The sequence below is a fragment of the Convolutriloba macropyga genome, chromosome 2, assembly GCF_964194025.1.
Source record: "Convolutriloba macropyga chromosome 2, txConMacr16.3, whole genome shotgun sequence".
Lineage (NCBI taxonomy): Eukaryota > Metazoa > Xenacoelomorpha > Acoela > Convolutidae > Convolutriloba > Convolutriloba macropyga.
In genome coordinates, this window is record NC_134469.1 from 43,148,968 (window position 1) to 43,165,791 (window position 16,824).

General features: G+C 34.6%; 1 protein-coding gene across 3 annotated transcripts in view; it reads left to right on the top strand.

Annotated features, from left to right (window-relative positions):
* Positions 1 to 9,170: 9,170 nt before the first annotated feature.
* Positions 9,171 to 16,824, top strand: part of LOC142335287 (uncharacterized) — a 40,206-nt gene continuing 32,552 nt past the window's right edge. Inside the window, exons 1-2 of one of the 3 annotated variants that reach the window (XM_075383724.1) lie at positions 9,171 to 9,204; positions 9,485 to 9,586. In XM_075383724.1, coding sequence (XP_075239839.1) covers positions 9,492 to 9,586 — 95 coding nt within the window. In that variant the 5' untranslated portion in view covers positions 9,171 to 9,204; positions 9,485 to 9,491. Of the gene's footprint in view, positions 9,205 to 9,484; positions 9,587 to 9,693; positions 9,791 to 10,726; positions 10,785 to 11,773; positions 11,992 to 16,824 lie in introns of those variants that run through there. The other 2 variants (XM_075383725.1, XM_075383726.1) reach the window with 2 other exon arrangements.

Genomic DNA, 16,824 nt, shown 5'->3' on the forward strand with positions numbered 1-16,824 from the left:
TTGTTGAATTAATTGATTTACTTTTGAAGTCTTTTGTAAGAGACGAGCTGATCATTAAACAGGCTAAGTTAACTTTTAACTTATTATGCCTTCGAGCTTTTCACATAGGGATCATATATGGCTTTGTTATTAGCTTACGAGTGCCCTGCAAGGTTTAGTGGTCATCATACCAAAGCAGTCAACTATTTCCAAGTAATCGAACAGGGAGTATTGAGAATCTCTGTTGGGATTACCAGGAAATAATATATATGATTTCCTGGTAATCGTACAAGGATCATATATGATCCTTGTACGATTACTAGGAAATCATGTATTTTATTTCCTGGCAATCCTAGCAGAGACTATCAATAATCCTTGCACGATTACTAAGAAACCATATTGAGTTTTTCTGATTATCGTGAACTCATATCTGATTTTCTGGCAATCGTACAAGGGTCATATATGGTCCTCGTATGGTTACAAGGAAATCTTATATGACTTCCTGGTTATCGTACAAGGATCATATAAGGTCCTTGTATGGTTACAAGGAAATCATGCATGATTTCCTGGTAACCATACAAGGATCATATATGATTTCCTGGTAATCATACAAGGATCATATATGATTTCCTGGTAATCATACAAGGATCATATATGATTTCCCTGATTTCATACAACTTTCATCAATCATTTATCGTGGTTTTTGAGTGCTCCTGAACATTTCTTCTGTTTTTTTTCTTAAAATTCACACTAGGATTTTGTATGATTTCCCTGATTTCATGCAAGGATCATGTATGATTTCTTAGGTTCCATACAAGGATCGTACTAGGAAATACGTTATGATTTGTATGACATCATATATGATCCTTGTAGGATTACCGGGAAAGGTCAACCCGGGACTATCTAATAGAGAAAAAAATAGTGCAAGAGCAATTAAACGACGAAAAAACGATCAAAAAACCACGATTTTAATTGATAAAAACGACGTAAGAAACGACAAAAAACGACGAAGAAACGATCATTTCTTACACTTAAAAGACGACTAAAACGACGAAAACTAATGAAAACGAAGAAAACGACGAAAAAACGACGAAAACGACGACAAAACGACGAAAAAAGAGACGATGACGCGACAACTTTTTACAAAATATTGTCGTTTTTTCGTTGTTGTCCTCAACACGGGCGAAGATCGGCATTTCCAGACCACCCAGGACATAAAAGGGACAGTGCGTTTGTTTGGGTTCAGACATATCGAATTGCTGTCTGGGATCCCGGCCTGATTGCATTAAACTTGGCTATTGCACTTACTGATATCTGGGTCCGTTTGATGAAGGATGACGTAACACAGTACCACTGCTGGCCATCGGTTCGTTTCTGGTGGCAAATCTCATAGCTATTTTTTTTAATATTTTCGGTATTAACAAAAATAACAAATGGTCTGTTCTGATTCAGCCATGAATAATTGTATGGCCCAACCTATGTGGCAGAGAGAGAGAGAGAGAGAGAGAGAGAGAGAGAGAGAGAGAGAGAGCAAAGTGGTACTAGAGATAGCCAAAAGCGGAGTCTGTTGTGGTTGTGGTTGTGTGTGTATGGTAGCATAGATGAGATTTGATTGAAACTTGTCGGTGTTAACTAATATCTGGCCAGCAATTTGTGTAATTATTAAACCTCATACCTACGCACAAAAGAGAAAAGAATTTTGTGGCGGTGTCTAAAACAGACAATAACGAAAGAAAGCTCCGCGGTTCTTTTTCTCGAGATCTGTGAATAGAACAAGAATAATTACACACTGCTAGTACAATGAATAATAATACACGCATTCTCTTTTTTCAAAATTGAGTAGTTTTGATCAAGTTTTCATGTTGAGCTGACTTTAAATTGCTGAAACTCAGAAACGATAAAGTTATAAACTTGTGCTTCAAGTGGCGTTTAATCAGTTTTTGCTAACAAAATCAACAAAAGCCAACAGTTCTTGAGTGGACTCAGCTTTCTGATTTCTCATCGTTTCGTGAAGTTTTTTGACCAGAAAATGCAAGCTGTTAATTTAAATTTGGACACTTGTAACTTGAGAGAAGTCATTGGCGTTTTAAAAGTAATCAGATTTTTAAACACACACGAAAAACTCGATGCAATCAGTGATAAACCGCACAGTGATGAGACAGAAACAAGTACTGTGCAGCTTCTTTTTATTAGACATTTGTCAGACATCGTGAACCCCCCCCCCCCCCGCCCCCACCCCCTCCTCCCATCCGTTACAGTTTCCCATCATTTCAATTATAATCCCCAAATTAGCATCAAAATTACGCAGTGTGCATGCATGAACTTAGAATGGGGCGCATGAATATTTTTTCTAAGCTCAAATTATCACAAGATATTCAGTTGAGGAATTCTGCATGCCGCAAATGAAGCATGTACATGAGAAAAGGACCCACAAAAACCAAACCCCAGGTAATGTGTCTTTTCTGTGGGATTAACCGAAAAAAATGAAGACAAAATTTTATAAAGCTTAATTCTGCTTCATGATAGAATGAAAGAAAACATTCAACAAACTTCGCTCTAAATATTGTACGAGAATATTCGAGATGCATGATTTATAACCTAAATATATGCCAATAACCCCAAATATATGCCATTATGCCCTATTTATTTTCATTGACCTATCCGTTCAAGAATCCGATTTTGTAATAGCAGTCTGTGTTATAAAGAAGCATGTTTTTATCATAATGGAGCCGATGATTTGGTGCCATTTTCAGTTTTGATTGTATAATTCAGGTCCCCCTGTCGCAGAGGCTTAGCGAAATACAATTCTCCTACGTATAAAACTTGATATAAATCTTTATTACATTATTAGTATTTTAGTATTAGTATTATTAGTAGCTAACTAGTATTTTTGATCATATCAAAAATCGGGCAAAATATTGAGAGCATTATGGGTGCCTAGAGAGGCTAACGTGTCCTATTAAGATCGCTCACATAAGAGAAATAGAAAAAAAGAAAGAAATCTCGATCTGTAGAAAATTCAAGATACAAAAAATATCTTGAATTCAAGATTTTTCTATAAATACAGCAACACTTAAGTCACTCTCAATTGATTCCATCTCAAAGAAATGACTTTTAATATTTTTCATATCCTAAATATGCTTACCGTGTCTATTAACTGATTTTAGATATGAGCAGAAGGCTATGCAAAATTCAATCAATCATAATGTTCTGAACCCACTCAAGCCCATTTTTGACTTAACTGTCTACCAAATGAGAAAGAGATAGAAAAGAGCCAAAAATACAGAAAAAATTGTCGAAGATAATAGGTGTATCCATATAAAAATTGCTTTAAAATGAAACCAATGAACAAAATAAAGAACGCCTAAATACAACGCCGATGATACCTGCTATTAAGGCGACTCAGAGAAAAAGTAAAGCAATAGTCATCAGCTGAGTTCGTTAAATGAGCTCGTTTACACCTTCATAGGAAGTCATTGCGACCTGTCTCTCCATAGAATTTCATAAGACTGAAAAAAACAAATACAGGCAAAAAACGAATTTTGAGGTAAAACGGCGTCGAAGACTTTGAAATCATAATCTATCCAATAAAAACCTAAAAAGCAGTCGATGGCGCCTTCCATCAAGGCCATTGATAGAATATATAATTTTTCATAACCACAAAAGTTTTTAAAAAAATGTCCAAAAATGATTAAAAATTGAAAAGTCGTTGTTCATAAGCCAAAAAACCATTATTTAAACAATAGAACACAATGAAAATTAAATTTTAATTGACTTGAATGAGGATGCGACCTTGTTTTGCTGAGACTACGCTACAAGGTGAAAGAAATGATTTTGAAAATGGGAAATCTCAAAAAGTTTTATATTTTCTTTAAAAAATTTTTTGAAAAACCATAAGCAATAACCACCATAAGCATTCCCCTGAAAAATGAACATATTAACTTGTAATTACCTGATAAGCCAATGGCGCATAACAAAACTGAGAATAACTTATAAATTAATTTCACGCTCAAAATAATTTCACAGTTTTGAAGCCGGATGAACATACTTTTTGCCTGAAATTGTAATATATGTTCGTTGGCTTACTTTTGCATTCAGTTTTGAGTTTTCAACAAAAAAAGAACTGCAATGCAATCTGAATTGATTCTGGTCTCTAGCTAATATAAAAAATAGTGAAAGTCAAAATCATTAAAAACAGCGCCTCATTACAGTCCAAATAATTTTTGATATGAAAAATTCCACAATTAGACCGAATAATTAAGTTTACAGAGTGCATTTATAAAAAACGAATGAAAAATTTCGAATAGTTATTGAGTTTTGGATAGGAGAAACCATCGGCTATCAATTGATATTACTAGATACTTTCTTTAATAGCTCTCTAGATATCCAATAAACCAAGATAGCCAATAGCACTTAGTCCGACTTAACAGAAAACAACAAATGATGGCAAAACTCAAGAATTCATTGACAAATTACAAAGCCACTTGGTTGAGGCATAAAAATTCTAAGCCTTACTCAGAAAACACAGTTTTTACAATTGGCCTCGTTTTAATATAAATATGACCTCACTTTTTTGAAATTCGCAATATGAAAACAGACTTGTCTATAATTGGGACAAAAAAGTTTGCAAAATGTATTTTAAAAAGACAGAGCCAAAAAATCCATTTTTTTCCAAAATACTCAATTTTGATTAAAAAAATGATTTAAATAATCAGAATGCTAACAATTCATTAGTTTTCATAGCTTTTCTAAGGAGGCATAGATAGTCCTCATCTGAGTAGACAAAGACCGTTTTAACTGTTTTTTTGTCTGTATTACCGGTCAAATTTGACAAAAAGGGATAGGTAAATATTTTTGATTCATTTTTTCATTAGAAATAAAATCAAATATAATAAATCTTAGAAATGCAAGCCAGAATTTCAGCTACAAAAATTAGTTTAAACAATTTCAGTGACTCTGTTTTAACTTCAAAGGTAAAAACGGATGAGAAACTTGTGAATAGTTTTATCCTAACTTGAGCAATTTTAGCATAAAATGCAAAAATATGTGAACAAACAACGGAAGTGAACCTAACGTTCAGTCAACTCTAAATCTCGGCAACTATCGAAAAAACTAATTTAAGAAAACGTTTTGTATTAATACTCTACACTCATAAGGCTTCTAATTATACTAATAAAACTCTGTACGGAGATTATATCGATCTGCCAAAAATGACTTACAAAAACGAAGTTGATCATATACTTCCTCCCCCTCTAGAATGGGTCGGAAAAAAATTCACTATTTTTTGCGAACAAATAAACTTCCGCGAGGTCAAGTTTTCTGAACCTGAGTTTTTTTTTGTTAAAATTATCAGAGTGATATTTTTTCTGAGATTATTTATCACTGTCAAGTTAAAAATGGTTCATTGCGGTTTAGTTTGGACAACTTAGCCGCCGAAACACTCTGTTTTTTCGTTTGTCTTCTACTTTTGGGGCGCCCCTGTTTCATTTAATCAGAAATCGTGTCCTAGTTTTTCAGAATTTGTTTTTCACCATTTTAACATGACTTTTTTACGCATGTATGGTTTTAATTGTCTCATCTGTGACGTTGTTCCGAATTTAGTCGAAAAAACAGTTATTCCCATTAAGTTCAAATACAAGCTCAAAAATTATTTCTTCTTTTAGTTGTTAACACGGTTTTTTTACTCCAAACAAATTCAGTCAAGAACAGCATAAATTTTGGTCTGCCACCATTTTTGAGGTTTCAAAAAGTGCAATCTTACTAAGATGTAGCTCTCAATTCCATAGAATAATTGATATAGATTAAATACCTCACTCGTGTCAACATGCTGTGCACTTTTATTTGACGTTCCTTCATTGTGCGATACTTGGATATTACAGATACATCAAAGATTTGATTTCAAGTGTTAAGGGGTCTATGCATGTGCAACTACTGTGAAAATGTACCAGTACTGGATTCGAACCAGCATCTCTTACTTGCAAGCCTAGTGTGCTACCCGCATTTACACCAACTGGTCTTAAGCTCCCGAACTTGGGCATCTCTTATAACCCGTTCTCACATTCTTTCTTGTTCCTTAAGGCTATATTTCTTTAGCCAAATATACGTTGAACAAATGCAGCTTCTTGTCAAGCTCATCTTATGCACAATTTACATTAAGTTGTTCTCTTTCAACCTTCTAACACCAAGTTTAAAGTCGCGGAGTTTCGCGGCGTCATACATTCAGTTCTTTTTATCCAGTCTTTCTGTTTATTTTAGTGACACGTTTTAGCTGTAACTTGAAATATTAAGTAGCCTTTGAAACACTCGAATTTTATTTTTGGGAACATATCTTGAAGTCTGTGGTTTTGCGGCTGAAAACTCCTCACATAAACCGAAAAAAATTGACTATTTGGAAATCTTCGATTCTATAGTTAATTTTGGTTTGGGAGTACTTTTACTCAGTGCTTTTACTGTTCCAAGTAGAACAAAACGGTTTCTTAGAAGAGTCTGAATTGTCTGATGTGGCTTGCCAGAGAACATTTTGGCTGCCCTGAACATGAATCGAATTTGAAAAATAGCACGACATGGAAATATCAGCACAACTCATGCATATATAATCCCGCTGGATTATGGTTAATTTAGGTGATATAAAGTCAAACTCCAAAAATGTGTTTCCGTAGTGTTATTAGCCACAGAGAGTAGAGATTAGAGATTTTTAAAAACTTTTTTGAACGAGCCAACTTTTTTCAATGCTTGATTGATATTGGTCAAAAACTGTAGCTCTGAGATTTACTCATGCATTGTTAACATATGCTGCAATGAAATTCAGAAGCTAGCGTTTTAAAAACATGTGGATACACAAACTGCTAAAACAATTTCCAGAAAAAAATTGAAGAGAATTGATTTAACAAAAAAAATCAAATTTAAACGGCAGAACGGTGTGAAAGGATGCGCGAAATTTAGAAAAACTCACTGAATGTACCATAACAAATGAAAAAGGAAGGAAAGATGTCACTTTGAGGATGGATTACGTTGTTCATTATAATAGCACCCTACTTTATTAAGTTTCGGGACAGCAACAGACTATCTATTATGAGCGCATACTGTTGCAATCTACCTAAATTGTCATAAAATATCAGTTTTTGGACGAGCATGAGCATATTGCAAAATTCGTCAGAGTATTGCTCTCAATTGTTTTGATCTGTATAATTAGATCATTTACAATCACTCAATCTGCTATGTCAACATAAATCTTTCTGCAAAACTAATTCTAGATTGTTAAATATAAAAAGATAAATGAGAGTTTGTCCATCATCTTCGTGATTTTTCCATTTTTTCCAATAATTTTTTTGTACAGCTTTGCCTAAGACATCGATCGGTTATTTTTGCAACAAAAAAATGAGTCTCATTTCGTGGTATCAAGCATTGCATAAAACGTCAGCTCGGTCGAAAACACATTGAAAAAAATTGAAGCCGGAACTATAATATTGTCAAATAATTTGAACTTAAAACAACAATTTAATTCCTGCAGTTGTGTTGTTTAACAGTTTCAAGAGGAAGTTGGTCAGCAAACAAAAAGCTGGTAAACTTCATTTCTGTCAGTTTTTGTTCAAAAAACAGTCACCAGCCGCTTCAATTTGTTGAAGAGCAAAAAACTTGAATTGTTGCAATTGAGAACATCCCACCAAGCAATTGAGGTAAATTTAATCTGCAAAATAAAACAATTAAACCTTGACACTTGTTGGATAAATGTTGAAGATACTGGTTTTGTTTTTGAAATAGCGAGAAATTTTCTACTTCAAAATTTGTTCCTAATAACAACAAAAGCTTTTTGGACTTTGATTTCAATAATAAAATTTTGTTGTAAATGATGTTAGCTAAAGAACAGTGTCAAATCAAATTAACCTTTACTTCTCAGGGCCGCAGTTTGTTAAAGATGTGAAAACTTAAAAATTATGATCTTAAGAGTTTCAATTCATCCAGGATTTTATATATATATATATATATATATATATATATATAATATATATGCATTATTAATAAAAAGTCTAGGGTGATTTACAATCAGCGGATGTTTTCTGGGGGTTCAAAATTCCTAAGTTATGTATGAATAAACCAACAAATTTGTATTCAAAACGAAAGTTGCGACTACTGAAAAAATAGGAAGTCTAAAGCACCAGCAAAATTGAAAACTATAGAATCCCATCCGGTCTTTGTTTCATGCCTTCATTTTTGTAGTTTTTTATCTGCTCCCACCATCTTTTTTATAGCTTCAAATTTCAGAGCCGTTCATGAGTATGGGAGGATTTTGACTCTTCGGCATCCTTTACCAACAAGTACCAAACACACAAAAAGAACAATTGAAAAAATTGGAAAATAGAACATTTCATGATTCTATTTATCCTGCATTCTCACTCTTTTAAAAATCTTTAATTTTTATCAAGTTGGTTGATAATACTTATGCACTTGAAATATTCAATTTATAGTTATTGAGAGGGAATTGTATAACTTTTGTTAATACTTTGTCAGAAAAATACATCAGAAGCTTATCTGTGAAAAGATATATCAACAAAAAATAGATAATTTAACCAAACTTTTGGCCTATTTTGCTGATGGCTATTGATTAAACCTAAAAAAGATGCAATTCTTTCAAAAGTTTTACGTTTTGCAATTTTTTTAAACCATTTCTAGTATTCTATTTTTCGTCGAGTTGCAATTAACTCCAATCTCTAGTAATAATTGTAAATACAAATTTAGTTTCAAAAAATTGACTTGTAATTGCCAACTGTCTTTACGTTTTACTCATCATTTAAAGAAAACCGCTCACAAAACAGCGAACTATGATTGAATAAGGTTGGTTATGCTATATAGTTAGGTATAACAGGTTTAAATTTTCTTATTTTTATTCTACCACTTACAATTCCACATGGTTAGCACATCAATCAGCTAATTGATCGGACAATGGATGAAAGTTAACCAAGTGGATCCTCGTATTCCGTCCACAAAGGCTCGGAAAAATTTTTAAAAACTTAAGAAAATATCACACTCATGCTGCTATGTTGTTCTTCGGTTAACTGTTATACTTTCATGAAAACATGATGATCACTTCATGTTGGATTTTATTGCTTCAGGACGCTTATACGGAGTCAATGGATATCTATACAATTATCTTAAGTTGCCATGATCACAAGATCCGTGAGTGGAGATACCATTAGACTGATGGCATACATTGTCAGCGGATTTCAGGTATAGCAATATCAGTAGTAACAAAACTATCCTACCCGTCAGGTACTATCTTAATCACATACCGACAAATCAACAAATGATACTGACCGGAAGAAACCCAATCAATCACAAAAATTGCAAATCAGTTGATTGCCCATGCTAAACCTGAATCTTGCATATCGGACCAATATTACTGTTCTTATTAAAACTGATTATCCGGTCAATTAGTGTATTTTGTGAACCGAATAATTCAATTTTACGCAACTTATGAAATTTTGCACAATTAATATTGTGGCTTTAGTGTTAAAATGAAAGCTGACGAGGATGACCTTGATGCCAGTTATGGATATCAAATGTACTCAGAAGAAGAGGAGTCTCGAAAAGATCAGACGGATAGAAAACGGCAGATATTTTGATTCTTTATTGTTTTCGTGATCTGAGTTTACTGATAAGTGTGTTCCCTGATGATAGCCCAATTCAAATCTCTCAAAGATTTCACTAATCAAAAAAGGCGACTGATTATCTTGCAAGAAATTGGAAGAATTTTGCAAGACTCTTGCAGGATTATGATCAAATCAAATCAGTCTCACAATATTGCTCGAAAGAGGTAAGTTCTAAAAAGTAACATCACTTTGCAAATGGCTGCTTTTGTGATTTTTAGCCACGGTTTCGTCACTATGTTCCAAACTACTTCGCATTGAAAATAAGTTTTTTTTGCGGTAAAAATAAGGGATATTGCTATCGGTTAATAGTGACGAAATATTGATAACGAATTGTAAGCAAGTCCAGCAAACAGTGTAACAACCTGCGTTTGTTAAAAGCACGAATTTTGCAGGAATAGAGGATTGTAGAAAGGAAACTTTATAAAAGCAAAAACGGCTGCGATTATTTAGCATTTTGAACCTTGGCACGGCAGGCATTCTATGAAAATTACCAGAATGGATTGGAGGACTGAGCACTAAAATGGAACCAGAATCAACAACCAACATCTACGGAATAAAGAATAAGGGAGTAAATTTTACAATCTAAGCACAGTTTTCAACAATAAAGAAAAGTTCACGTAATTATACTGATTCCCGGGTAAACCAGGTAGATAATGTCCCAAAAACATTTTGGTATTTGAGTTTTGTCTGAAGTATTTGTTATTAAAGTGTGTTAAGGAATTAAAGACGCTAAATCAGATTACTGGAGCAAAAAGTCCACTCGAATATTAACGAAATCTTGTCGTTAGTTTTATCTGTGTCAGAAAAATGCCTTTTGAGCATTGTATTGGAGGAATAGTCCAGGGGAATTGGGTCACAGACAGACCAATAAAATCAAAAAAAGACATAGACCAGACTCGACAAAAATTCATAACCGTGAGACAAACAAAATCGTTTTTGGTCAGCATGAGACAGACCTAACAACCCAAGACGCCGGGCCAAACTCAATAAGACATTTGACATCTTGAGCCAGAGTGCCCAAACCAAGAAGCTTCGCCAGACAAGACATACTTTGGTCAAAGTTGGCCCAACCAAACAGACTGTGTTCTACTTTTTTTCAGACCGAATAGACCCAGAGAAGAACACGAATGAGACGAAACTGACCCAAACCAGACTCTGGTAGACCAACATAAACATTAAAAAATTCTTATGTAACCTGCATTTCATTTTTTGGACCCAACAGTAACCTTGAACTCTTTTGACATTTTTTGCAATTAAAAAGTCTTCAATAGCAGGAACAGCGCAAACAATTTTTTGAAAGTCAAAGTGTTGTATAAGTTTACCCGACTACATTTTTTTGCTATTTTCTAAAAATTAAATGTCTAACAAATTAAGAAATTCAACTTAAATCATTTCAACAAAGTGGCAATGAGACAGACCGAACAGACAGAAATTATCAGAATTGACACAAGGATTGATCACTAAAAACAAAAAAATCAATCAAAAAATTAAGAAAAATCCGGTCAAACGTTAAAAAAACCTTGTCATTCGTTCTAAGTTTGTCATAGTAGTGCGGATAGTAGTGAACGACTGATAGAGAATTTGTCGGAATTGTTCCACGCACAGACCAAACATACTTAAACCCAGACACAAATCGATGTGCAACCGATGCTTTGCCAAGACCATATGAGCTTGGTTACGACGTAAATCCGTCTGGCCCATAGCTGTTTATAGTTGAGGACTTCATTCTTGGTTATAGTCTTCAGTATCTTTCAATATAACGACACTTGAATCGAAACATGCAGTTGGTTCTACTATTGGAAGAATTGGTCTGGATTGGCAGATAATTGAAAACGAAAATCAGTAGAATAAATACAGCGTTTTGATTCAATGCACACTATCGAAGGTATCTTTAGCAGATTTGCTCAGAGATTGCTGTTCATAAGCTTATTACATATAATTAATTTTCTTTGAAACACATCGTTCTTTCATCGTAGTTTTAAAATCTTTTGTGAAGAGAGGAGTAATAAGCTGTTGAGTTGACATGAAGCAGTTTCAAATCAAAGTAAATCTGCATTCTCAAAATCTTGCATCTTACCATGTAATTGCGATAACGTAAGCAAAATTGCCTTTAATAATGCAAATTAACTTTAAATCCTCATATCATTCGTTCTCAAAGAATTAGAGAACTTCTTTTGCTTTGAGAAGTGTTCGAATAATCGTTACAGCTGAGACATGGTGAAGCCAGTTTGAATGAATTCCAGTTAAAACCCTGTTAATTGCCAATTAAAACCCCATGGCAGCTATCTTAACACTCTTGTAAATTGCAGTACAGCAAGGAAATTATTTTCCCAGTCTGAAGGCTCTTGAGATCTCTGACAAATCAGTTTCGTTCTATAACTTTTTTCAATTGAACAATTATTTTTTTAATGATATCTTTTTTAACAAGCTTTGGAGTTATTACGCGTTTTTTGACCCTGATGCAATTTTGGTGCCCTACGAGGGGTTTGTGAACAACGCTTACAAAAATCTGGAATCTACTTGCTTTCTTTCGTAAGTAGATTTTACGCGGAATCTACTTACATTTAGATCTGGACACTTTAAAATGCAGCTTTCTAAGTACTTATAAAAATTCAGTGTAATTGAAATTCACAGTGTAAATTAGGCTTACAAAACTTAATACAATAGCAAATTTGATCTCTTAAGTTAGAGTTTAAACTTTTCTCAATAAACGGATTAAGCTGGCTTTTTGTTCACGCACCATTCATAATTAGTTGAATAAGCTGAAATTGGCTTTTTGTTCAAGCAGCATTCATAATTTGTCATTATGGCTTGGTGTGCTATTGAAATTCAATTGACAGACATAACGTAGTCAACAATCATCTTAGTGACTACGTTTTGGGCTAATTATTGAAAAATCTATAATCAATTCTTTTTAGTACTAATGAGTTAAAACAAGCGTGAAACAATTCCGAAAAAATATGAGGAATTGGATCAAAACGTTAATAGAAATGAAGCAGTGAAGCAAAACAATGAAATAAAAATCAATCCTCAAAATTTAAAGAAAGCAGGTCAAAAATCAACGACGTAAAAATGAACCACATGGAACTTTAATGAGACAGAAATAAAGGTATTGTGCCTAAATGTGATGATAGCTTAATGATGATGATGATGATGCCTCATTCAAGCCACTTTCTTACACTTCCTCAGGTTATTACCGGTACAAGGAGAATGAACGCTTAACAGCTAGTAACCCTTGCTACTGAGGAAACCCTGTTGAAGTTTTGGAAGTGAGATTTTTTCTAAAAAGAGATTTTTCACTAAAAGTTGATTAAGATTTAAAATCCTGACTTATCTCTTACCTTCTTGCTCTTAGCCTCCGCTCTTTAAAAGCTCTTTTAGATACACGCCCCATTAGCTCTAGCTTATTAAGTTGTTATTTTAAGTTAGAGATCTCCCTTTCATTCGCGCCTAAATCCCCATTCTTAAAGTTTTACTTGCCTAGCACTATCAAACTTAGCACTTAACTTTTAATCAACCCTTTAAACTGAAAAAAAACTTGGCCACATTAAGTCTGATTAGAGAATTTTTCGAGAAGTCAGAGCCTCTTTGAGGCTGAATTTTAAAATGAGCCAAATTGAAAGGCTATTATCTGAAGCCAGAATGACAGCCGACGAAACAACACAAGATGAAAATGATTTTAATGAAGTGCGAAGTAAAAGAAAAAGGTTCAGAAAACAAGCACAAATTCCAATCACCAACGTTAGACCTATGGTTGTTTCTTTGATCCAAGGCCATCACAAATACAGTTTGCAAGAGCAATCAGATCGAACTTTTCTGTGGTAAAAAAAATACAGTGAACGCCAGAAACACAGTTTCTAAGCCAAAAACCAAACCAAGCTTCGTAATTGTAAATGCGCATCACAGCATTAGTGAAGATGAGATAAAAGCTGAGCTCCTAAACAACAATGCAATGAATGAATGAATGTCAGCAAAGTTACACGAATAACAAGCCGAGCAACTGGCCAACCAACAAAATTAATTCGAGTCCTAACTGATTCCAACAATCATGTTAGTGCAGCTCAAAAGCATGGTGTCAAAATTGGTTGGCATTTATACCGATGTGAAGCAAGCCGAGAACCACCCCCACGGAATGCAATGTTTCAAATGCCAACAGTTTGGTCACTCTGCTAAAGAATGCAGAAACGCTACTCGATGCCTCCGCTGCTCGCAGGAGCACAGTGTTAAAGAATGCACTGTTCAAAAAGAAAACGCTAAGTTAAGTGTTCAAACTGTGGTGGTGCGCATGCGAAAGTTTATCGCGGTTGTCAGGTCTATCAACAAAAGCTAACTGAGGCTTCAAGAAAGATAAATGAGAATAAATATTCTGACGTAGCAAAAAACTTCAAACCGTAAAGATACACTGAACTTCCGCCACAAACTGAAAAAATTGCTGTTTTATTAGCCGAAGTCCTGAGTAAAATACGAACAGTTCTCAATACCATGTCCTACAGTGATATAATAAACATTGTCACTAACAGCGCCTCCTGCATCTTCAATGAAAAAATTGATGGTCAAAGAAAACACGAGAGCTTTAAGAGTGCAAATATCACCTCTGTTTATACAATGCGGCCAAACAACCTAGCAAACAGCCAAAACCTTACCCAAAATGGATTAACTAAAAATTTTGCAATCGAACTGTCGAGGTATAAACAACAAAATAAACGATCTGATTTTATTTTCGTCTGAAAAAGACATAGATATAATATGCGTAAATGAAGTGAAAAAATGGCAGAAGACAACCCCTCTCAGTAATTATATTGTTGCAACAGAAACTTATGCCAACGGTCACCATGGTTCTGTTATCTTAATAGAGAACAACATTGTCATAAAGCGAGGAGAACCAGTTGAAAAAGAGAACGATTACCGAGGGAAAAACTTAGAAATATTGAAACTCTGCATCAAGCTACCGTTTTTTGGGAACTTTTGGATAGTATCTGTTTACAATTCACCTGGAAAACCACTTTCACTGGAAAAAGCATTCTTAGAAAGAATGTCAAATGTTTTTGTATGTGGTGATTTCAACTCTCCGCACCAAGAACTAAACCGCTCCTATGATTCCGAAAACGGCGAGAAGCTTTTAAATCTAATTGAAAAAGGCCATTTTAAATGGCTAAACAACGGCCACTACACATACCAGTCGGTTGACGGAAAAAGCAGAACTATGCTCGATCTGCACTTTTGCGATAGTACAGTTTTTACAAATTTTAACAATTTTGAAATCTCAGAGGATCTAGGCAGTGACCATAGAACCACAATTACAACGTTGAACCTCAAAATAAGCAAAATGTTTGAATTGAAATCTAAAATTGACCTCAGAATATTTAAAGAAAACACAAGAAAGTCTTATAGATCATCGATTCTTTGGCCTGCGCAGTATCCGGGAAAGGATTATCTAAATCAGTTTAGCAGTAGCCTGGTTGAATTAATACACAAATCGCTTGAAGATTTCTATGTCATCAAAAACAAGTTTCCTTACAGTATTGAGACACGAAAATTGATTAAACTGAAAAGAAGAAAGCAAAGACAGCTCAAAAGTGCTTTCCGCGAAGATTTTAGGTCTCTAAAAACCGAGATTAATTATCTACAAAAAGAAATCAAACGATCAATTAGGCAATCAGAAGAAAGAAAAAGAGCAAAAATTTCGGAGCGATAAGGGCAGTAAAGGTTTTTGGAGAGCAATAAAAGAACTAACAAATGATCACCAGTCGAAACAGAAATCTGGGGACTATCCCAATTTAAACTGTAAAGAGTCGCAGGCAGTCACAGATCACGAAAAAAGCAAGTTGTCCAAACAACTGCTGAAGGATACCATGCAGGATCACACACCAGTTTCATCAGGAATTGTTGAACACTGCTAGAAAATTGAAAATCAAACTAAAGCGATTTTATTCACAGTTTTAGACACCGAGCAGCTTTGTGTTGTGATCACAACAAAGGAATTTGATTAAATTTTGAGAGAATCAAGAAAGTCATGCCCAGGTCCTGACAAAATCTGCTAAAAACTACTCAGAGAGTCACCAAGAAATGTTAAAGCCCTAGCCTGCCTCCTAATATCTAGCTCAATTAACAACCCGTATGTTCCAGCAATTTGGAAGGAATCGCAGATAAAAAATGATAACAAAGCAAGACAAAGACTGCTCAAAGGCTGAAAAATATCGACCCATTAGTCTTACAAATTGCCTCGCCAGAGTGTGTGAAACTGTTGTGAAAAACATTGTCTTAGAACACTGCGAAAGTCTAAATGTCTTTGGCGAAACTCAGAGCACATACAGGAAACATCGCTGTACCACAGACAACCCTATCAAACTCACTCAGCACGTTAGTGAAGCTTTTCAGTGGTCCAAAATGGTTGGTTTAGTGTGCTTGGATGTTGGAAAAGCGTTTGATGCTGTATGGCGTCTATGGTTGATCCACAAATTACATTCAATTGAGCTAAAGTTTCAAATTATTAAGTGGATAAATTCATTCTTGTCACAAAGAAATGTATACGTAAAGATAAATTCCACCGTAAGTTCCAGCTTTTGCCCGACAGCCGGAGTGCCCCAAGGCAGCGTAATTGCTCCCATTCTCTCTTATATACGTTAGCCAATTGCCAGAACTGAAAGCAGAGATCTCACAGTTCGCTGACGTTTTTGCCTTGTACTACAGATCTTGCTCAACACAATTAATTCAAAACAATCTGCAATCATCATTGAATAGCCTCATAGACTGGTGTGACCACTTTAAAATTAAAATAAAACCTAATAAAACCCAATGCAGGATCTTCAAAAACCCATCAAAGAAAGAGTCTGAACTCAACATAAAAATAAAAGGCGTACCCATTGCAAAAACAGAGTCGCTAAAGTTTCTGGGTATCACTCTCACTCCTCATCTCAGATGGAACGATCACTGCAATAGTTTAGTAAAGAAACCAAACAGCAGGTTATTTCAACTATGGAGACTTATCAATCTAAACATTAACGAAGAAAGTCTCCTTTTGGTATATAAAACGTGGATCCGACCACTTTTTTTGTATTCTAATGCCTGCTGGATGAACCAATTCCAAGGAATCATTAATAAAATACAGTACGTCCAAAATAGAGCCCGTAGGATTTGTCTACGAAAACCAAGATGTTACAGGCTCCAAAAGCTCCATGAAGAGGCAAACATGCAAATG